The sequence below is a fragment of the Hypomesus transpacificus genome, chromosome 18 (assembly GCF_021917145.1).
Source record: "Hypomesus transpacificus isolate Combined female chromosome 18, fHypTra1, whole genome shotgun sequence".
In the NCBI taxonomy this organism is placed as follows: Eukaryota; Metazoa; Chordata; class Actinopteri; order Osmeriformes; family Osmeridae; genus Hypomesus; species Hypomesus transpacificus.
Window position 1 is genome coordinate 13,729,135 of NC_061077.1, and position 23,808 is coordinate 13,752,942.

At 50.2% G+C, this 23,808-nt stretch overlaps 1 protein-coding gene across 2 annotated transcripts in view; it reads left to right on the forward strand.

Moving 5' to 3' along the window:
* The window catches only part of soga1 (suppressor of glucose, autophagy associated 1), a 42,268-nt gene extending 18,717 nt beyond the window's left edge, over window positions 1–23,551 (forward strand). Inside the window, exons 4-17 of one of the 2 annotated variants that reach the window (XM_047039250.1) lie at window positions 6,061–6,123; window positions 7,502–7,669; window positions 7,848–7,949; window positions 8,179–8,619; window positions 8,736–9,428; window positions 10,929–11,048; window positions 13,288–13,413; window positions 13,641–13,871; window positions 14,110–14,262; window positions 14,567–14,734; window positions 17,518–17,787; window positions 18,658–18,719; window positions 18,830–20,312; window positions 20,439–23,551. In XM_047039250.1, coding sequence (XP_046895206.1) covers window positions 6,061–6,123; window positions 7,502–7,669; window positions 7,848–7,949; window positions 8,179–8,619; window positions 8,736–9,428; window positions 10,929–11,048; window positions 13,288–13,413; window positions 13,641–13,871; window positions 14,110–14,262; window positions 14,567–14,734; window positions 17,518–17,787; window positions 18,658–18,719; window positions 18,830–20,312; window positions 20,439–20,591 — 4,233 coding nt within the window. In that variant the 3' untranslated portion in view covers window positions 20,592–23,551. The remainder of the gene's footprint in view (window positions 1–6,060; window positions 6,124–7,501; window positions 7,670–7,847; window positions 7,950–8,178; window positions 8,620–8,735; window positions 9,429–10,928; window positions 11,049–13,287; window positions 13,414–13,640; window positions 13,872–14,109; window positions 14,263–14,566; window positions 14,735–17,517; window positions 17,788–18,657; window positions 18,720–18,829; window positions 20,313–20,438) is intronic. The other variant, XM_047039251.1, reaches the window with a different exon arrangement.
* The last annotated feature ends 257 nt before the right edge of the window (window positions 23,552–23,808 follow it).

Genomic DNA, 23,808 nt, shown 5'->3' on the forward strand with positions numbered 1-23,808 from the left:
GGCAAAGTGATCGAATCAATTCTCCCCGTTCGGCCTCTCCTCGATTCCCTCGTTCATAATAGAATATCTAATAGACACTGCAGCGAGCCAAGCAGTCTGATAACTGGCATTCTCATGGTGACTACAAAGCAGCTGCACACAAATGTGTTACATCAGACCTGCCACTTAGCCTCCCTCTCTCTTTCTCCCTCTCCATACCTGTCACTTCCTCCCTCTCCCTCTCTGTCTATCACTCTCTCACTTGCTTTTTTTCTTTCTGGCGGGTTTCTCGCTCGCTCTCTTTGACTCACGCTCCCTAATTTTCTTTCCTTTTTTACTTCGTTTCAGTGTTTTCATCTCTGTTTCATTTCCCCTCTGTTTTTTTTCAGAGACTCTCTTGCCTCCTTTTTCTCCTCCTCCTCCTCCTTGCCTTCCTTCACCTTCTTTCTCCTCCAGGGTTGAGAGCAAAACTTAGGACCCTCTCAGAGCCCAGAGAAGGGGTAACAAGACAAGGTCAGGACAGAGATCTTCACTGGGGACCCGTTTAAACTTTACACTCCACTTCCTATTTGATTTCCTGTCAGACAGGGAAGATTGCCAGGATCAGATAAAATAGCTTGCTGTCTCACTCATTACTTAGAACTAGAAGAGAAGGGAGGGGGATAGAGGGATGGAGGGATTGGGATATGTACATTCTTAATCATATTTTAAATCAGAAGTCGAACATCTAAATCCTTAACATTTTTTCCTTGTGAGGTTAATGAGTGTGTGTGAATATCCATGGCCTCATGGAGCGAGGAGGCAGCCCATCATTCTGACATGAAAAGGAAGGATGAAAGATAGGGAAAGCTGCAGCTGTGTTTGGTCTCTGTTGTTACTGTCTGTCTGTTTGATCAAGACATTACAGAGTGAGAGAGAGAGAGAGAGGAGAGAGAGAGAGAGAGAGAGAGAGAGGAGAGAGAGAGAGAGAGGAGAGGAGAGAGAGAGAGAGGGAGAGAGAAGAGAGAGAGAGAGAGAGAGAGAGAGAGGAGAGAGAGAGAGGGAGAGAGAGGCAGAGAGAGGAAGAGAGGGAGAGAGACTGAAAGGTAAACCGAGAGGTCGAAAATAAAGAGAAAAGGACTACAGCTTTGTTTTCTTTATTGGGTTCAAAGGGGCATTCGTGTTACATCATAACTGGTCAGAGTTATCGAACAAGTCAGTATCTCTTTCAAGTAGTCATGTTCTGAATGGCACTTCAGAATAGGAAATGTATGATAATGACTATGTTGTTTATCACAACCACGCAACTACACTCTCTATTTATACACACACACACACACACCTTTCTGTAGCCAGCCAGCCAGGGTGTTGTGTGTGTAGAGGCAAGGCCGTAAGAGGGTTTGGATGGAAGTGAGAAACACCCTCTGATACACAGCACTGCACAGATGGCTGGTGTTGGCAGAGCTTGAGGATATGTGTTTGAGTGTGCGCATGCTTATATCTAAATGTTTTTGTGTGTATTTTGATTTACCATATGGGCTCTCTCCATGACTCCATGGTAGCAGTTGCTATGAGCTCAGGTGTCCTGTAGGGGGATGTCGTGAGGGAGGGAGAGAGAGAGAGAGAGAGAGGAGAGAGAGAGAGGAGAGAGAGAGAAGGAGAGAGAGACGAGAGAGAGAGAGAGAGAGAGAGAGAGAGAGAGAGAGAGAGAAATGGATGGATGGATGGAGGATGGCGTATTGAAACCTTCAAACTTGCATGCTTGATCAAAGTTGCTGGCAGTTGATGTGTATTATTGTGTTTGTGTAAGTGTTAGTGTTTACGCGTGCAAGTGTGTCTGTGTGTGTGCACTATGCTCCATGTAAATTAGAGCACCTGCCAGCATTGGGTGGAGCCATATGCAAATCGTCTCATTTTCAACTTCACTAGAAACATTGGCTTGCAGATAGAGAAAGAACGAGAGAGAGAGAGTGAGAGAGAGAGAGGGAGAGAGAGAGAGAGAGAGAGAGAGAGAGAGAGAGAGAGAGAGAGAGAGAGGGATATAAAGAGAGAAACCCACTCAAAAGGCTTTCAAGGGGCTACAATTTCTGTCCGCCATCTTCCTTCGCCCTCCCCCTCTCCCTCCTCCTCCTCCCCTCCCCCTCCTCTCCCCTTTTCACCAGTCAGTTACGTTGTCCTCCGCTGTCAGAAGCGGAGCCCCAAGTGCAGACGCGGTTGCCACGGGAACCCACTCTGGTCTGTAGCATAATGGAGTATAACCCCCTCCACCACTACCTCCCCCCATCTCCAAATGGAAAGCCCCCTAACGGCATATTGGGAAATCTAATATTCATTCCTATAAGTCTCTTCCGCTCTTTTACAAGGTGGTGTGGCCTAAAGAAAGGAGGGTGATAGGCTACTTATACATATCTTGGCTTGCTATCAAACAACTCTACAAGATAGCATATAATTATCCTTCTTTCTCTCTCTCTCTCTCTCACTCTCTCTCTCTTTCGCTCTCTCTCTCTCTCTCTCTCTCTCTCTCTCTCTCTCTCTCTCTCTCTCTCTCTCTCTCTCTCTCTCTCTCTCTCGCTATTGCTCGCTCGCGCTCTCACTCCCTCTCTTGACTCCCCATTTGTGTTGATTGTTTTGAAAATGTTAAATATCCCTTCTCCGTCCTCTTATGGGTTTCACACCTTGCACATGAACACACTCACACACCCCTCCTCCCATCCACCTCTCATCAGCTCCACCTATTGTTGCACTACAACACAAAAGCAGAATAGACAGAAGAGGAAACAGACCGTGCAGCCCGTACAAACACATAAATGAACACAGAAGTACAACTTGGACTCTCATTGTGTATGTCTCTAAAGCACTGTCACACACACACACACAGGCGACCCTGAACCTGAGACACCTCTCCATCCCTCCTGTAGAGGCTGAGAGTGAGCAGCCGGGCTGCAAACAAAGAAAACTGACAAGGCTACTTTCCCCTCCTCCACTCCCCTCCTCAGAGGGTGTGTGTGTGTATGTGTCTGTGTGTGTGTGTCTGTGTGTGCGTGTGTGTCTGTGTGTGTGTCTGTGTGTCTGTGTGTCTGTGTGTGTGTGTGTGTGTGTGTGTGTGTGGTGTGAGAGTGTATGTTCCTCTGTGAGTGTTACAGATTGCTGTTGTCATTTTCAGTTATACAGATCTGGTGTGTGTGTGAACGTGCTACAGATTGGTGCTGTCATATCCATTCTAATCACACCAGCAGTGCTTTTCTATGCTAATAGGCTATTTACTTCAAGTTCTTTATATGATGAAGAGAGAGGGTACACCAAACTGTGCTAACATGCCTCATCCAATATCACGCTGATTCCAAATCTAAAACAGTTTTAACTTAAATTGAGCACTCTGGGTTTATTGGAGATTTTGAAATGGCACAATGGCATCAATGATGGTGCTCTGTGATTGGTCAGTTGTACTGTAATGTCTGGGACAAGCAGACAGTGAAATTACAAGGTTTTAAAATACTGGTCACTGATGTTGTGATTCGGAAACAGAGGTCTGTATTTATCTGTATTTAATCTGTATTTATTTATTTCCGAGTTTTGTCTTTTCATTCTAGTGGAGGAGAGTCCCCTCCTCTCTCAGTCTCTCCCTCGTTCTCTCAGTCAATCTCAGTCAGTCTGTGTTCCAAGGAGTGTGTGTGTGCATGAATGTGTGTGTGTGCAGGAAATGATTTATGAGGAGCCAACTCTGAGGTGTCATTAGTTACGCTACTCATATACTCATTTTATTATCAGATCTCATCCAACATGTGTCTCTTTCTCGCTTTCCACATTTCTCTCTTTTTCTCTTTCTCTTTCTCTCTCTCTCTCTCTCTCTCTCTCTCTCTCTCTCTCTCTCTCTCTCTCTCTCTCTCTCTCTCTCTCTCTCTCTGTGTGTGTCTCTCTGTCTCTCTCTTTATCTATCTCTCTGTCTCTTTCTATCATTCTCTGTCTCCCTCTCTCTCTGTCCACTCACTGCTCCTTTACATCTAAATATCTATTATCTACTCTCTTCTCTACTTTACTCTACTCTGCTTCCAGCCAGCTAGGCAGTAGTGGTACTTGGGTGGTGGCAACCCACCATCATTGTGACAGTCAGTATGAAAGACACTTGATCCATTGTCCGATTATCTCGCTCTCTTTTTCACCTCCCCCCTCGCTCACCCACCTCATCTTCCTACACACACACACACACACACAAACACACAGACTCCCACACACTGGTTATGCAATCCCTGTTATGTTTGTCTTTGTTACCTTGAATGCCACGGTGGTGGTGATGTAGGGACTGGACTGAGCATTCCCACTGGAGCATTCTGTTCTTCCACACTGAGGAGGCCTCTCGTCTCCACTCACTCTGAAGAGTATGCGTGTCAGTGTGTGTGTGTGTGTGTTTGTCGGTGTGTGTGCATGTCTGTGTGTGTGTGTGCATGTGTGTGTGTGTGTGCCAGTGTGTCTGGGTGTGTGCATCCACTGCATACAAATCAATGTTCTCTTCCGCCTCCCACTCACACCCCCACACAGAACAATCAAATGCCATTCAGCAGTCGAAAGCTCTTATGGGAGTGTTTTGATGTGTCCATTTCTAACATTTGTTATTGAACCAGTTGCAGAAATCCTTCCTGCCCCTAACTCCTAGCCCCTGACCCCCAGTCCCTATCCCCAGGCTGGGCTGGGCAGCTTCCAGTGTCTCATACCTGTCCCTTCTCCCTCTCTCTATCCCTCTCTCTATCCCTCTCTCTATCCCCCTCTCTCTCTCTCTCTCTCTCTCTCTCTCTCTCTCTCTCTTTCTCAGGTTTAATCTTCAAGCTATAATGTTGATGGAATATCTAATAGCATAGCATCATCAGCTAAAACAACACCACCAGCGGCCACACCAGACCTGTAACCATACAGTGGTCGATGCCTCCTTAAGATCGATAGTTATATTCTCTCCCCGTGACAAGCCTATTGACAGAACAGTGAAGTTTAGCTACATTAAAAGACTGTTAGCCACTCGTTAAACTACAGCAGGACAACGTCAGCAAACCCTGGGCCATTCTGCTGTAGCAGCAGGACCTAGCTAGCGTCGTGTCGCCAACCAGTTTGTGGTTAGGCGGTTTTATCTTGGTATTGCTTACATGTTTTGTGTTGTTTCAAGTTTTGTGTTGTAATTGGGCTCGGGCAATAAGATGAAGGCATGTCAAGGAGCTGTAGTGACACTCTGAGTGAGGCTTATGGATCTAACATGAATTTCTAGCTAGGGTGCTTAGCCTCTCCTCTTCTTGCTCAACATGTGTTGTGTAAAGTTCTCTGTTTAGGCTGGCAGAGTGTGTGATGTTTAGACTTGTATTTGATAAAACACAGACAGGATAGGAGCCTTACTGTCCTGTCTCTCTCATGCACACACACACAGACAGACAGACACACGCACACACAAACAAGCACCCCTTCCTTTGTTAGCACGTAGTACGGAGAGAGTTGCCAGTTTCCATGGAAACGGTCCTGGCAAGATAAGCTCATACTGCAGCATGTCAGTCTGTGTACCAAGGAGTGTGTGTGTATGTATGCATGTGTGTATGTGCAGGAAATTATGATTTATGAGGAGCTAACTCTGAGGTGTCATTAGTTACGCTACTCATATACTCATTTTATTATCAGATCTCATCCAACATGTGTATCTTTCTCCCTTTCCACATCTCTCTCTCTCTCTGTCTCTCTGTCTCTCTCTCTCTCTCTCTCTCTCTCTCTATCTGTCTCTCTTTATCTATCTATCTCTCTCTGTCTCTTTCTATCCTTCTCTGTCTCCCTCTCTCTTTCTCTCTCTCTATTTACACAAATGCTGCCAAGTGTTATTCTGTACCATATCAGTGTCACCCTGGTGATAAACATCTCCATAGTGATGACAGCTGGGGGTGGGGATGGAGGGGTTTGCTATTCAGCTTTTATCAGTCTACAGATCCAGGGCCAGTCATGCAGCCCTGGTGCTCTGACCTGGTGCAGTGGAGGGAGAGGCTCGGATCTGATCTGAGATCAGCCTTAGGGAGGGCTGAAGATGTGCTGTTGTGAGACCTGCTGGTGATCTCCTGTGTTTGTTCTTTCTGTTTGCAGAACTCTCAGAAGAAGAGAGGAGCCCGGCCCAACAACAAAGCTGACAAGAAACAGTCTCCCCAGGTAACACACATACACATACTCACCCTCACTCACTCGCTCACACACACACTCACTCGCTCACACACACACACACACACACACACACACACACACACACACACACACACACTCACTCACTCACTCACTCACATACACACTCTCACTCACACACTCATTCTCTCACTCACTCACTCACTCACTCACTCACTCACTCACTCACTCACTCACTCACATACACACTCTAACTCACCTTCACTCACTCACTCACTCACACACACACTCACTCGCTCACACACACACACACTCACTCACTCACTCACTCACTCACTCACTCACTCACTCACATACATACTCTCACTCACACACTCATTCTCTCACTCACTCACTCACTCACTCACATACACACTCTCACTCACACACTCATTCTCTCACACACACACTCACACACACACACACACACACACTCACACACACTCACTTACACACACACACACACACACACACACACATCTTCCTCAAGATAAATCAATGAGAGCAATTCATAACCACCATGAAATAATCAAGGTCCCAGTGCTAAGCTGGAGCTGCAACACTAGGTCCCTCTGTTTTGCAAAATGCCTTTGATATCTTTGACAGGATTGGGGTTTTCCACAGTGTGGTATATCAACAGTAATGTCTACATCATGTACTGTGAGGTGGGCAGAATTAGCTTTCATTCGCTGGAGAGACAGCAATCCTGTATAGATGTCTACCTCTCTCTCTCCCTGCCTGAGTGTCCCCCCTTCCTCTCTCACACACAAACATAAACCCACACTGTTATTGCAGGGTATCATTAGTTTAACCCACACACTGTACATGGTTGTTAAAAGGCTCCAGTAGTGTTGTTTAACGACCTGGGAGACCGTCTAGACCCAGAAAAGCCCAGTAGCACCACAGGAGTGTCATAACCATATTGGAGTTTGGGTCAGACTGGGTCATTGGGCCTTACATAACACGGGAATGGGATTTGAGTTATATCCTCTGCTAAATATAAGTGGCACTTCAATATTTTAAATGGCCTAGATCCTTTGGGGCTGATTTTTCAGACGGATTAGACCTCGTCTGGAAATTTGAGACATCTTGCGAATGGAGGTCTGACCAGGGGTAAGCCTCCTAGAGGTAGATGTTCGAATGCTGATGTACAAGGCCCGCGGTTGGGTTTCCCACCTGTGGCCAATGGGTCTGGACATCCACTGACAGTCTGTATAAATGTATGAGTCGTTACAGTACATGTGTACCTGACATCTCTCTCTCTCTCTCTCTCTCTCCCTCTCTCTCTCTCTCTCTCTCTCTCTCTATTTCTCTCTGACTCTCTCTCTGTCTCTCTCTCTCTATTTCTCTCTGACTCTCTCTGTTTCAGGAGGACAGTTCAGACCTGAAGTGCCAGCTCCACTTTGCCAAGGAGGAGTCAGCCCTGATGTGTAAGAAGCTGGCCAAGATGGCGAAGGACAGTGAGGCCATGAGGGACCAGCTGGCCAAGTACCGCTCGCTCTACGGGGAGGTGGACGCCTCGCTCACCGTTGAGGAGGTAGCTAGCGACGTAGCTAACGAAAACCAACTAGCTACTCAACTAATTAAACAAAAATATATAAATGATGAAAAGGTTGTGAAAGTGAAAGATAGACGAGACCATCAGTCTGTCCCAAGGCTGGTGTGGAGCAATGACAACTTCCTGTCTGAGTGCGGGCACTTCCTGAATTTTCCAGGTGGCTGAATCACCCCACACCAGAGAGGCAGAGGTCAGAGTTCACTTGAAACTGGTGGAGGAGGAGGCCAATCTGCTCAGCCGACGAATCGTGGAACTGGAGGTACGACTGAATACGATTTTTTTTTTGGACATCTCTTTAAGACTACTTGCTCAGTTAGGTTGCTTATCGTACGAGCCAGGTAAATATCATACAAGTCAGGTAAATTTACAGTACTGTGCAAAAGCCTTAGACACAATTGAAACATTTAAAAAGGAAAGCGAAAATGCTTTAAAAAATGAGGAAATGAAACTTCTGCACAGTCTTGTATATCTCCTTCCTGACCCCCCAGGTGGAGAACCGCGGCCTGCGTGCTGAGATGGACGACATGAAGGGCCAGGACCTGTCAGCCGCTGGTGGCATCGGGGCGGGGCTTAGCCCGGGAGGGGGAGGAGCCGGCCTGGTCCTGGGCGGGGCCTCTGCCGAGAACGTGATGGAGCTGCAGCGCCACCTGCAATTCGTGGAGGAGGAGGCGGAACTACTGCGACGGTCCCTCCTGGAGATGGAGGAGCAAAACAAGCTACTGATGAACGACATCAACCGCTACAAGTCCGAGCTGCCGCCGCCCCTCCCGCCACACACCACGCTCATGCTGGCCGACGGCCCATCCCGCCCCTCGGCCCCCTGCGGCCTGCAGGAGGAAGGCATGCCTCTCATCAGCGCCGAGGCCCCTCCCCCCCAGGAGGAGGAGCTACTGGTTGCCAGGATGCAGATCGGGGAGCTGAGCAACAAGGTGGTTACTCCTTCACCAAACACTCCCCTAAACTCCATTGCATTGTTCTGAGTTGAGTTGAACTGAGTTGAATTGAGTTGAGTGGCATTGAACTGATTTGAACTGTGTGGTTGCAGGTGAAGAAGCTGCAGTACGAGAACCGTGTGCTGCTGTCCAACCTGCAGCGCTGCGACCTGGCATCCTACCAGGGCCCCTCCCACCCCGCACGCCCTGCCCTCATCACCATGGAGACAGACGCCGAGGCCGGCGATTCGGCCGAGTGCCTCCCCAGCCAGGCGTCTCTGCGGGAGGGCCCCGTCGGGGGCGAGAACCGTCCCCTGGAGGAGTTGGAAAGGAAGAGGAGGATGACGCTGGCAGAGGGCGAAGCTCTGGGCCTAAAGGACCACGAGACTTTGCTGGCCATGAGAGACCAGGCCCGCCTCATCACCACGGCGATCCAGCTACTGACCGCCCCTGACACCAACTGCCTCTCCCCTCAGTCCCTCTACCAGAAGATCTCCACGGGAGACGCCGCCGAGGCAGATGCCCCGGAGAAGCCCCAGGTCCTGTCTCTGTCCCAGGCCCCGGAGCTGGCCGAGCGTCCCCTGGTCGGGGCCCTGACCAGCCGCCTCCAGGCCCTGCAGACCCAGCTCCAGGTCTTCGTGGAGCGGGTGGAGACTCTTAGCATCTCCCCAGCGAGGGACAAGGTGGAGGGGGCCTCCCCCCCACCTGCCCTGCCCGAGTCTGGGGACTGGGTGTCGGCCGTGGCACCTGTCTCTGCCCCCTGTCCCTCTGACCTGCTGACTGGGGATGCTACCGCCCAGCATAAGGTAAGAACACACACTCCCGATCTTGCTATTGTTTCTCTCTCTTTCCTGCTCTCTCCCTCTCTTCCTCTCCCCAGCTGTCTCTCTACCGCTTTCTCCGGATCGCGATTCTTTAACTCTGTTTGGTTTTGTTTGTGGAGCAAGTTTTCGCTTTCGTTCTATTCTGTTCTGCCTGCGTTCTTTAAAACCATGGTACGGCTTACTAATAACCCCGCCTCCTCATCCCAGCCACTGCGCTAAGCCCCCACCCTCCGTCACCTCACCTCACCCCACCTCCCGCACCAGCGCTGAATGCTGTGACCGCACGCATGCTCGGACAACGCATTATATCCTGCCATAGACCACAGGCATGACTTGGTATAGCGTCTTCTGGATACTCAGGCCTCAAATGGAGCCTAGTGCTGCACAACATGGGACGACATCACCCCACGCTGTCGGCTGTTCATCCTAGACTCTGCAGCTCGGCAGCCTGAGCCTTGCGTACCCACGACTCCCCCACATTCCCGCAACGCGTTGTCGTGCCATCGTTAGTGTCGTTTCGAACGTGTAACATTTGGGTGTTTGGTTAGGAAGTATTGAATGGAGTCAGTGAGCAGTGTTGTGCTGTTGGGCATGTTTTATTGTGGTGATTTGTGTTGGTGTCTTTTGATGTTGCAGTCAGGTCGAGCTCAGAAGCGCATAGTGATGTGTTGTCATTTCAAGCTATGATAGCAATAAGGTAATAAGTTGTATAAACGATGAATGATCTGTAAGTTTGTTTCAACTGTGATAGCTAGCTCATAGTGTTATATCTTGTCTTATAGATATGTGATACCAGTGTGTTACATGTTGATGAATAAGACACCTAGCCAGTACCCACCAGTGTGTGCGATGGTAGTTATCTAGTGCTATTTGTTTAGACTGCCACTCCATTAGAGGCCACTGTTCTGAGTCCCAACACCCTTCGCTCTCTCCTTCCCTTCATCCCTCACTTCCGCCTCTCTCCGTCCTTCCAACTCTCCCCCTTTCTCTCCCTCCCTCCCATTCTCTCACTGCATGGGCACCATGACCGGCGGTTTATGCACTTGTCCCTCCACCACCCGAACCTTCACTTTTGATTCTTTCAAACCCTCCCTTCCTCCCCCCTCCTCTCTGTCCCTCCCTCCTCCAGCCTTTCCTCCTCCTCCTCATCCTTCTTTCGGTTCTGTTCTCCACAATGTCCTGTGCCTCTCTGACCAAACTCTTCTTCCTCTACATCCTCTTCTTCATCTTGTGACGACCGCCATTACAACATCTTATTGTGTTCACCTCCGATGCCATTTTGTTTATATGATTTGGGGTCTTATTGTTTTGTTTTGGTTTGTTGTGTTGTTCATTCCTTCCCACACTTCTCTTTTATGTTCACCACTCTGTCCCGCCCTCCCCCTCTCCTTCCTGTCCCCCTCTTCCGTTCACCCTCTCTTTATTTATTTCTTTATTCATTTGTTTTGTTTCTTTCATTAACTTGCCCATGCACGCATGCAGCAGCCTGACTGTAGGGACCAATCAGAATTCGAGGTGAGAGGTCAGCAGGAAGAGGCGGACAGCAACAGGAAACAGGAGACGAGCCAAGACCACAAAGGGGAGGAGAAAGACGCTGCACTGGTGGGTCACATGAAGCCACAGTACACACACACACACAGCTCATACATTATTCACACACACGCACACACACATGCACACAAGAACACACAAAAAATCCCTCTGTTGACTCGTGATGTGGTGTGTTTTTGTTGTAAATGTGCGACACTCCTCAGAATCATTTAGCTGTTAGCGATGACTTCATTAGCTATATGAGCAGGAAATGTCTGTGTTGTTTGTTTGGCCTTTTGATAGGATAGGGTCTCCATGGTAACGCAGGCAGGGCCTGAGAGGGCATCTGTAGCGGCAAGGAACAGAGAATAGTGTGACAAAAGGCACAATAGAACTGAATAGAAATGCAGTCAAAACGCAACAGTCTGGTGGATCACTCTCGCACTGGAAACATCCCATCTCCAGTGTGTCATCCAAGTATATGAATTGATTCATTTCAGAGGCTTGACTGTGAAACACAAACCGTTTGTGGTGCCCTGCTGTGAAATTCAGTGTGTGAGTCTGTCAGTGTGTGTGTTTGTGTGCATGTGCGTGCATGTGTATCTGATTGAAGGACCTAGCTGAAATTGAGCTCTTTTCACTCTCCCTCACTTTGCCAGACACACAGACTCCTCACTTTGGGTAAGGAATGGAATGTGCGTGAAGTCACTCTCTCTGGGCCTAGGAAAGATGACTGTAGGTGAATAAGGGAGGGAGGTAGGGTGGGAATGAGGGATAAATAGTGGTTAAAGGAGGAAGAGGAGCTAGATGAAGAGGGAGAGTACGAGAAATCAAAAGGAGAGATGAACAAAGTGGTAGATATTTCAGACTAGGACTTCTTATTGACATGGAGGGCTGCAGTGTGTTGGAGTGAGTGCCCAGTAACAGCTCTCTGTCAGCAAAACAGCCCTACAACCCAAGCTGCCTCAAATACAACAAATACACACCATAAATGACGACTGGGGGAAAAGTGCTGAGCAAAGCTGGAACACTCGCCATCTGCCAAAAGAAATGTGTTTTTGTAATCCCAGCAGAACCCCAGGGCTGAGTTACTGAGTTGCTGAGGTCCTGGGCCGGCTCACAGGCCCTGCGCTGACGCGCTGCAGTATGTGGTCGTCATAGACACAGACAGCCAGTCAGTCAGTACCAGACGGTGACATTATTTCCATCCCACTAAACAGGTCATTTTGCAGCGTGAGATAGCATCCCTAGCCCCCCCCCCCCCCTCCGGGTTTCAGGTTTCTACAGTGGGTCCTTCTTCCCCAACTACTCCCCCCGCCCCCCCCTCCAACATTCCCCACGCATCAGCTAATAGGCAGGAAGTGGCATGGTCTTGAGGGGGGGGGGGGGGGGGGGGGGAGCAGTCATGAGAAGCTCACGCTGCCTGTCCTGTGCCTGTCATTAGGTCGTCATGGAGACAATGGGGGGGGGGGGGGGACAACAGACAGCAAGCCTCCTGGCAGTCAGCCACCCTGCCCGACCGAACGCCCTTTACAAACACACTGTAGTTATGACACCCTGTAAAGGCTGCTGGGTTAGCAGCAGGGGGCCAATAGGAACGGCCGGTGGAGCTCTGTAGAGTGTATGGAAGGTTATGGTTCAGCAGGAGTGCTTGGTTATGCTGCAAAGCATGAAATCATCCGTGTGAAAAGTGCTATAGAATTCAATTTGGGTTGATTCGATTAAGCCGGCGTGGAGTGGACGGTGTCCTATTGGCCGGGACTGTGGGCGTGCGCCCTGGCCCCTGGCCTGCTATTGGTTAGTGGAGGATGACGGACAGTAACGGGAGGGGTCGATTCAGTAGCTCTCACTCAGCAGGCAAACGAAGCATGGGACAGTTATGGGCATGTACGGTGTGTACTGGTCGATCAGAGTGCTACTTTAGACCACTGAAGACTTGGACTCATTTAGTCCAGTTGGTCATTTAGTCAGCCAAGTTTATGAATTCCTGTGTGAAATATAAACCATTTCATGTTACACTGCTGTGAAATTCAGCAAGCGCAGCTGGGGTGTGTTTCCCATTCTGTCCCAGATGAATTACTTTAATATCCATAGCTGAATTCTCATAGAGATACCAAACATTGGATGACGTTGGTGGGTCAAAGACGTCAATGCAATGCATCCCAAAAATGCTTAACCAAGTTCATAAAATGTATACATATACTTACTGGAGGTATTAGTACATAATACATATACTTAAGGTATGAATACATACCCCCAAAATGTGCTTCTTGAACCTAATGAAAGGTGTTTTGTGGTGTCGTGTGTACAGGCCTGTCAGGTCAGTGAGCTGCAGGCTCTGCTGCTGGAGGCCAGGGAGACCGCCAAGAGAGCCCAGCAGGAGCTGGCCCTGGAGAGACAATCTCACAGAGACAACAGCTCCCTGGCACTCACACAGGTACGCTCGCACACACAGACACACACACCGGCACACACACTCATTCACACACCCCGTAAGCTTGACAGAAACATGAACTGCCGTCTGTTTCTGTGTGCGTACGTGTGTGTGTGTGTGTGTGAACGCGTATTTGCGTTTGTGTACGTGCATAGGTCTGTGTGTGTGCGTATATATACGTGTACCCATGTGTGTGTGTGTACTTACATGTGTGTGTGTGTGTGCTCCAGCTTCAAGAGGAGCACCAGAAGGCGCTGGTGCGCCGGGACTTCCAGCTGCAGAGCGCCAGCCTGCAGACACGCCTGCAGCACAAGCTGTGGAGCCAGGAGCGGAGCCTGCTGCTGCAGGAGTCCCTGCAGCTCAAGCACAGCCTGCTGCTGCTCAGCCGCAAGCTGCGCTGCTTCCTCAAGCAGTGGCGCCTGGGCCGCCGCCCCCAGGGAGAGGCCAGGGATGTCCTGGAGGTAGGAAACACACCGCCCTCACCTGGGTTCACATGCTGTCTGCACATAGGGTTGGTGGCTTAGGGCACGAACAAGAATATATTTGGATTGATGGATGGATTGATTGATTGTTTGAGTAATGGATTGATTGACTCATTTATTGGTGTAAAGACATTACATAGCTGTGTCCTAATCCAGTGATTCAGTGATTCATCCAGTGATGAACAGACGTGTGTGTGTGTGTGCTCTGGGTCCCCAGGTGAACAGTCTGAAGGATCTGTACCTGCTATTGGAGGAGGAGAACCTAACTAGCCCCTCCCACCAGGCGGATAACAAGATGGCCGCCTCGGAGGAGCATCCCCTTAGCCCCACCATCAAGGAACTCTGTCTGCTGGACAAGAGTTACAGTCAGGTATACACACACACATGAATTATTATTATACCTATGTCTGGTATATACACACACACATACACACCTGATACGATTACAGCTCAGTCTGGCACACACACACACACACACATCCATGACTGGATGGATACGCATCACATTATTCTGTGGTAAGAACACAAGCATGCTTCATAACGTACGATTGTCTGTGATCGTTTAGATCACAGCTTGGTCGATTGTCTCGCATGTTATCAACATGTTAACCATTCCCCCCCCTCCCCCCCCCCCCCCCCCCCCCCCCCCCCCCCCCCCCCAATGCCCCCTCCAGTCCAGCGAAGTGAGTGGTACCCTGTCAGACCTGACGGTGGCGCTGCAGGACCTGAGCGCGGAGCTGCGCGAGGAGCACCAGGGCTCTCAGGAGCTCACCCAGCAGTTCGCCCGGGCCAAGGCTTCCTGGGAGGTGGAGAGGACCGAGCTCAAGAGCCTCCTCACCCAGGTACGGAGACCACCAGCCCAGCCTGTCCGGGGCTTCATGACACCTGGCTCCATCCAGCACGTGGATGGAGGGAACCAACGGGGTTTCCGAGGGCACAAAGCAGGGGTTGTGAGCATAGGTCCACTCTGCTCTCTGGAGGCTGAATTTGGGGCTGGGTCTGGGTTTGGTATGGAGCCTTAGAACTTTTGGAGATGTTCCATTGAGTAGAATAACTAACCGTTCCATTTGGTAGTGTTTCTCTCTCTTTGCCTGGAACTTCGTATGAGCCAGTTGACCAGAGCAGGGTGATTAAAGGGTGTGTTTGTTTTTATCCCACTTATTCCGTTCTGCTCTGTAGCCTAGAGCTGTACAATTGATCTAGGATGACTGGGCGGCACGGGGGTTGATAAGAGTTTGACCCAGAAAAAAATGTCAGCCTTTGAAATATAAATCAGCAGCTTGATCATCTTGTTCATCACAGCCAATATTCACACTAGACTAGCGCCTCAAAAACAGTTTGAGGTGAATTTTCACCAGTCTATCTTTTTTTTAATCTTGCTCCTGTCTGTTTCATGTATGTATGTGTGTGTGTGTGTGTGTGTGTGTGTGTGTGTGTGTGTGTGTCTAAGGGGTCTGTCAGTGAGAGATGAGTTTAATATCCCTGTGCCAGAGACAGCCTCATAACAGCCACAATGACTTCAATTAAGCAGCTCTGAGACGGGCTTGCACCAGAGCCTAATGTTATAAAAAAAACTCCAGGGGGGAGGTGAAGGGAAGGAGAGCGCGAGAGATGGGAGTAATATAGGTAGAATGATATCTGGTTGTGTAAGTGAATAAACGTTTTGAGATTCATTGCTTTGAAGAAGGTGTCCTAAATGAAAAATAGCTGTGATTGGTTCTTTTCTCTACCGGTCGAAGATAATCGGTCTTGTGATTCGTGACAGGTGACTTCCTAACCAGTAGGAAATGAGAAGCCCCCAGACACAATAGATATCAGGATGGCCTTTATCACATGTGGAAGGCTGGTTTTTATGAGAAAAAATTTACGGACTAACCTTTATGGCATAACCAAGGCTTAATTCATTTTGCTTTGACCTTTTTTCGCAAAACCCATTTGTTTCTGCCACAACTCACTAATGCTCACGTACACAGGCAAGATCACTGGTCTACTGAACCACACACACACACACACAAACATTCATCCATGTGTCAGACTCGCTGGGCTGGCGGCCAGATCTGGATGGCATAGCTGCAGCTGATCTCTCCCTGATCCCACACACACACACACATATCAATGCAACTCTGCCAACCACATCAGGATGGCATTCTGGCACGGCATCAATAGCATCACCAGCTGTTGCTAATTCTCTTTTCCTAATGTCCCCTGTTCTCTGTGGATTCTTCCAGTGGATTCTACTGACTTCACATTGACTCTTCTAATGTGACACCTGTCCTGAGTGATTATAGAATAATGAATTAATCCATGATGCCAGTGATCCAGTGATCTCTTTAAAGGGGGAAGCTAATGCCAGCCTTGCACAGGCCTCAAGGTTTCTAGTCACATAGTCTTCTGAAGATGGAAGTCGGGGACTTGAGGTTCAATGTGTTTCTCTGTGTGTCATAAACACAGACACACGCTACCTCTCCACCCCTCGGCGCCCTCAGGGAGAGAGCTCGTTAGCGACGGGGCTCATTAAGACAAAATCTGGTTACAGTACGTTTGTCATTAGATGAGCGCAATGCTCTGTCGCCGTCGGAGACGGGGTGTGTAATGGTCAGATTGGCTGCCAGGCGCTTCCATTAAGCCCTTATAAGGCAACGCCCTGCCATCACCCTCTGAGACGACGAGCGATAAATGGGTTTCCCCAGAGTGTGTGTGTGTGTGAGAGAGAGAGAGAGAGAGAGAGAGAGAGAGAGAGAGAGAGAGAGAGAGAGAGAGAGAGAGAGCACTGTGAATCAGTCTCATAAACCAATGAGCAAAGACCCACTTCAACGGCCTCTGAGGTTAGACTTCAGAGGGTCAGTGAGTGATAGAAAGGAGGTAGGAGAAAAAGCGAGGGAGTGAGCAAGAGACTGGCGGGTGAGATCGAGAGAGAAAGAGAAAAAGAGAAGATTCTGAAAAAGAGTGAGGTTGGAGAAGAGAGGAGGAGGAGAAAAACACACAGGCCAGCATCTGTTTCAGCTGTTGTCTCCCAGTGTGTGTGTGTGTGTGTGTGTGTGTGTGTGTGTGTGTGTGTGTGTGTGTGTGTGTGTGTGTGTGAGTGTGTGTGATGTCACCATAGGAACACACATGACATCACATCCTAGACATGCCGTCTGTAGGGGTGAGCCAGGAGGAGAGACAGCTGCTCAGGGTCTGGTGGTGAGGGCAAGGCCCTTTGTACAGGCTGGAGGGAAAAGACATGCAGCGGCTAAATAAAGCAACTGTGCTGTATAGATACACATCTGCAAAGGGACAGGGAATTAATAATGATCTCCTCTCTTCCACTCCCCTTCTCTCTCCTCTTTGCCCTCTCCTTCTCCTTATTACCCTCTCCTTCCCCTCTCTCCTCTCTCCTTCTCCTCCTCTCTGCCACTCTCCTGCTCCTCCTTCTCTCCACTCTCCTCCTCTCTCCCCTTTCCTTCTCCCCTTTTCTACGCTCTTTTTCTTTCCCTCTCTCCTCATCTCCTGCTCCCCCCTCTCTCCTCTCTCCCCTCGCCTTCTTCTCTCTCTGCTCTCCTTCTCCTCCTTTCCCCCCTCTCCTTCTCCTCCCCTCTCTCCCCTCTCCCTCTTCTGCTGCCCCCTCTCTCTCCCCCCGTCTCAGTTGGAAGGTAAGACGGGGAAGGCAGCAGCGCTGGCGTGTGGCGACCTGGACCCTCCAGACCTGAAGGTGGCGCTGAAGAGGGAGCGGGAGGAGCACCAGCACCTGCTGGCCGACTCCTACGCCGCCGTCATGGACCTGACCAAGCAGCTGCAGATCGGAGAGCGCAACTGGAGCCGGGAGAAGCTGGAGCTCCTGGAGCGCCTGAGCCAGGAGAGAGGGGCCTGGGAGCAGAGGCTGGGAGAGGCCCAGCAGCAGGGGAAGACTGCTCCGGTGAGACCAGGGGCATGGTGGTGGGGCTGGGGGAGGAGGAGGGAAAGGGGTTATAGGGTGGAGGGTATAGGGTTAATATGGCTCAGGTGTGACTTGAGGGGGAGGGGGGGGGGGGGCGCAGTAGGGTAATATGGTTCAGGTGTGAGGGGGCATGTGGGAGGGGGGTATGGGCTGGGGGCGCTGGTTGGTCCGGCTGAGATGGGGGGACGGGGGGTTGGGGGGGTAGGTAGGGTGACAGCCACGGATGTAAAGTGTGACTGGTGGCTGAGTCTCTTCAGGAAGCTGCCTCTGTTGCTGTATGACTGCCTAGGGTAGGAATGTGTGTGTGTGTGTGTGTGCATGCCCAAGCACACACTCAATGGGAAAATAATGAAGGAACTGTCTGGACAGTGACCTATTCTTCTCTCCCTCCTCTCTCCTTTTCTCCCCCTTCTTTGCTACACTGAACCACACAGGAAACACATTACAGTAATGCCAAGAGGATGTCAGTATTTTCCTCTCTCTTTAAACAACATGCTACTAATACTATTTTCTACTGGTACTGATGGTGTCAGTACCCCCCCCCCCCTTATCTATCATCCCACTGAGAGGAAATGAGTGTGCAACTGTACACGTGTATGTGTGTGAGCGAGCACGGTTTATCCACCGCCAAGACAAACGGGGCCTGTCCGTCCTTCCCAGAGACCCAGTCACCTGGTGATGTCACACAGCTCAGCTCTTCATGTTTACTATCCTCACGTTCCTGTCCCTGGCCTTCAAAGTCGAGGCCTGGAGTTGTTAACATCTCTCCTCTCTCTCCCTTTCTCTGCATCTCTTTCTCTTTATCGCTCTCTCTCTCTCTCTCTCTCTCTCTCTCTCTCTCTCTCCCAGTCTCTTCATGACAAACCGTCAGACGGAGAAACATCAGGGACTAGCGAAACGAACTCGCCAAGGTAACACTACTAACGCTCTCCTTCTCTGTAGGTCAATCAGTGCCCAGTCTCTATCTATTCCGCTCCATGGACCGTAGTAATAAACTCAGTTCTGTTTGGTTCCATTGCAGGACAAAGTCCATTCCTTCCCTGTCAGAGCTGGGTGGTGTGTTGGAGGCTTGTCATGAGGTCAACGGCTCCACCAATAAGGAGGAGGAAGAAGGGCAGATCAGGACCTCGCCCCTTCTCCTGGCCCGCACAGACCTGGGTGACCTCACCAGGAAGAACTGGGCCTATCTGACCCAGGGGATGGAGCCGTGCGACTCCTCCAAGACGTGGGACGGCCCCAGCAGCAGCCAGGGGGCGGAGCCAGGCCTGGAGAGCGTCCAGAGGAGCCACACGGCGCCCGACAGGACGGGCATCCGCATCTACTACAGCCCCCCCGCCGTCCGACGCATGGAGACCAGCCGCAGACAGGCCAGGGAGGTCCAGCAGCAAGCCCAGCAGGGTCACCCGTCCCTGGGCTCGACGTCCTCAGACGCCGGGGGGGTCCTGGAGGCCTCCTCTTCCTCGTACCAGCAGTGGCTGAGCTCGCTGTCCAATCAGCACCGGGCACTCCTGGAGAGCAGGGCGGGGCTGGAGATCTCGGCCAATCTGAGCGACGACATGAAGGAGATGACCAACGTGGTTCGCCAGGCCATCCGCTCCAGCTCGCTGGAGAGGAAGGGCAGCAAGGACGCAGGAAGTCAGACCCCCGGGGGCGTGGCCACTCACTCCACCCAGACCACGCAGTTTGTCAGCGTGGGCCTGCAGACCGACGCCCCTTCCAGAGGGATGGGGCTCCACTCCAAGGTGTGGTCACCCCGCCCCTCCTCCTCACTGGCCGCCGCCCGCTCCAGACACATCTCCACTTCCCTGGACAAGGTCCACGGGCGCATCGAGCGACCCTGCTGCTCCCCCAAGTACGGCTCCCCCAAGCTGCAGCGCCGAGTCTCCGCCGGCTCCGCTTCCCGCCTGGACGGCTCCTCCACCTCGGTGGGCTCGCGGGACCGCAGCCTGTGGAGCCTGCGGGGGGCCGGTGGGGGTGGAGGGGGGGGCTCGGCCTGGGCGCGCTCCACCACCACCAGGGACAGCCCTGTCCTCAGCGGCCTCAACGACGGACTGTCGTCCCTGTTCAGCGTGGTGGAGCACGCCGGCAGCGTGGAGGCCCTCTGGAGGGCCGACGGAGGAGCGGGAACCGGCCAGAGCCAGAGCCAGGGGGCCAGCCCGGCCAAGCAGCCCGCTGCGGGCAAGCCCTCCGGGGCCGTGCCGGGGTCTGAGGCCGGGGCCCAGAAGTACGGGCTGGTCCAGGAGTTTTTCCGGAACGTGTGCGGGAGCCGGTCCCAGGTGCCTTTAGTCGGGGTTTCCCTGGGCGTGGTTGACGAGCCGAAGCCAGAGTGTGTGTCGGGGGCGGGCCTTGGGGGGCTAGGAGGGAGTGACAGCGTGACCAGGATCGTAAACAAGAGGTTCATGAGACACATCCCCCGAGAGGAGCTGGTGGCTACCGTTACCACGGCAACAGCCAAGGACCTGGGAAACCCTGGTAGAGAGCTGCCTGTCATCTCCAGCACGGAGGTAAGTCTGAACACACCCACACATGAACATGTCTACATGCAGACACACACATACACACACACACACACAGACGCATGGAATACATGTCCCTGTATCTGTTCCTAAGCTGGATTTTGCATTTCGTAGGACGCGGGCTGTGATTGCTCCTCCCAGTCTCTCTCTTCCTGCATCACCCGCCCCTCCCGCTCGGCCACACGCCATTCGCTGGGCCACTGTAAGCACCGCCCCCAAGAGTCTCCCATGGCAGCCGAAGAGAAAGGGGACACCATCCCAGAGTGACAGAAGTGTGACACACACACACTCACAAACACACACACTGATACCCTGTAAAGATCCTGTTACTGCCACGCAAACCAATATAAACACGCACACTGCCCCCCACACCTACACACTGCCACAGACAGCACAGCATCACACACACACTCACACACTCCTGCACGCTGTTCGTGCTTACCATTCATGTACATATACCTACCATGTACACAATCCTTCACACACTGCCACACAGATTCACTGCCACACACACGCACCATCGCCGATGCACAACCCCCCCAAAAAATAATTTGGATGTATCTACGTGGATGGATGGACATTTTGGAGAAGTTGAAAACTGGCTCTCCAATTGGAACTCGGAGAAACCCACCCAAGGACACGGGGTGTGGGGGATGAGGTGGACAATCCTCTCAGACCACTGTGAGGGCTACCGGTCTGAAATACAAGCCCCAGGATCAGACTGCCTCACAGAGACATCGTGATGTCACAACAACACTACTGTGGTCTACGTAAAGACAAACACACAAAGACACCAGACTGGAATTCTGGCCTGGTCTAGTCAAGTCTTATATTATATTCTATTCTAGTCTAGTCTGGCCTAGTCTGGCCTCGTTTCCTGGGTGGATCAGGCTCTCTGACTAGACCAGACAGCCTTTTGTGTCAACCATCATCACACACCCACCTCTGTCAAGCATGGTGAGTCTAGGTCAACAAACCTGTGTCCTCCAACAAGACTAGAACATGGACAGGATACGACATCATTTACAGTGTGTTTCCAAGCTCGCCATGTTGAACAGGATGTGTACTGTCGGTACTGAATTGACTTTGTCTACTGCAGCCATGTTTGTTTAGCTTCTTAACAGTAGGCTGTAAGAGATGGATGTCCCAAATGCCGGTATTGTTCTGTACTGTACTGTATTGTACTGTAGTCTTAAGGCTACACTCACACACACACACACACACAGCACCAGAAATACAGCAACCAAGACGAATCCCTGCCAGCTAAGTTAAAGTGTGTTCCAAGTTCGTCCCCATTGGAGATGGATAATGCATTCCTCTTTTGTAATTACACAACAACTACTCCTACTGACTCATGTGAGAGAGTTTGTACTGTAGCTATGTACGAGTGAGTCGACTTCCAGAAGAGTTCTAGAATGCATCTCTAACGCCCCCCACCCCTCTTTCCTCAGACCACCAGCTCACACGGAACCTCTTGTCACCATGACAACAACCGCCACTGCAGGGGGGGGGGGCAAGATCGTTTTTGCTGTTCTGTTTGTGACATAAGAGAGGCCAGACCGTCGGAAATTAAATTATAAACACATTTACTTTCTATTTGTTTTATATATGTACATAAATATATCTCAACGTTTTGGATTTGAGCTGATGCTGGACCACCACCGTGTCAGGCTGAGTGCTGTTAGCAGCACAGATTGTTGTTTATAGATACTGTAAGGAGCTCCAGCCATGCTGCTCTAGGAGGCGTAATATTACGCAAAATACTTGTGCAAATACACAAATACTTGTGTATTTGCACAAGTGACAGCAGTCACACAAATACAGACACACCACACCGTTTTTTAGAAGCTGGGTTTGCAAGTTTTGGCTAGCCAGCAGGCTGTGTGTGTGTGTGCTGTACCTGATGACTCATGTGTTTAACAAGGGCATCGGGCAGCTATGTGTGTTTAGAAGGGGAGGCTACAAGTGGAAGCCTGTGTTTCCTCCAGCTCCACTGACCTACATAGAGCCCTGACACTCGGACAGACCTGCTGGTGTAGCAGGTCCAGCAGCATCAGAGTGTTAGCCGGTCAGACCCTTTCCACTGCAACATTTTTGATTACTGTAGAAACAAAGAATAATTGGCGCTCTAAAACCTTTTTATTAGCGTTTATCAAGAAGAACGTGGAACAGCCTCCCATTAACGTACTCATCTTGCTTTGTTTACACCTCCCAGTCCTGACTAATGGTATATACTTACATACCTAAATACTAACTTCCCCTCTGCCTTGACTGTTCTCTGCCGCAGCACTTCTTCTGCTACCTCCTCTGTCCTGTGACCTGGAAGAGATAACACCAGGTCATCATGCCACACTGTCCGTTGTCATGAAGAAGGTCAACAGTGCCTTTCTACTCTATACGATGTCGCTTGGAGACAGAGTCTCCAACTTGATAACAGCGCTGATGCCACAGAGATAAAAGCAGCATTTTCTGTTTTTCAATCTTTGGTATCATTTAGGAGACATTTCAAAGCTAGGGTCGCGACCGTAAATAGGTTTACAGTATACATGACTAAAATCCACAATCTCAGTGCATTCAACTGTTGCAGGAGGTTGAGGTTTACTCAAAGACTGGAAAACACCATTCTTTTACAAAATATACAGTGTAGTTATCCCCCAGGCTTGACGTACTAGGATTCCTAGACGTTTTGTCTCAGATAGTGAGGTAACAAAACCTCCAGAGACAATTCAGGTTTTATGTTTACAGTTCAAATCTCCTCAAATTAGGATGTCATTAAAGTCTCTTTACATCTTTCTCTCTTTCTATCTCTCTCACGTTTCTACCTGCAGTCAATCTGATGTGCGGTTGCTCCTCCCCCTCAGGTAACAGTGACTAGTCCCACCGCACAGTAGCCAATGATAGACAAGGCCCGTAGGGTCAACATGGCCCACGAACCAATCATGAGGATACTTCTCAGAATGGTTCCTGTATTTTGTCAAGGAGTGTAAAAAGAAGTGTCAAGTGTAGCTATATAGGATTCTATAGAAGTGTCTCCTCATTCCTTTTCTGTTCTTTGTGCAATGTAAACCAAGAAAGGTTTGACAGGTCAAGAGTGTGATGTTGACGCCCCCTTCTTAATGCCTATCAACATGTACATGAACTCTTAGCTTCAGCTTGTTGATAATATTAGCTAAATTATTGATGAGTCATATTGCCTGTAAATATGCTTTATATACTGTCATTTCTCTTTTTAATACCTTGAGTCTTGGGGGGGGGGGGGGGGGGGGGGGTAAGGAGAATGTGATGAATGATAGAAAATTGAACAAAAAAAGTTGCGCTTATATTGTAACTTGAGAAGAAAACGCTAAGGCGATATTTGTACTCTTTGTATCCTGATTTTGAGAATCGGCTGAATGTCTGCAAAGTATCTGTGCGCCACAGAGCCTCTGTAGAAGTATGTAGCTCTCTCCCTTTATAGCAAAACTCATGAACAACCGTATGTAAA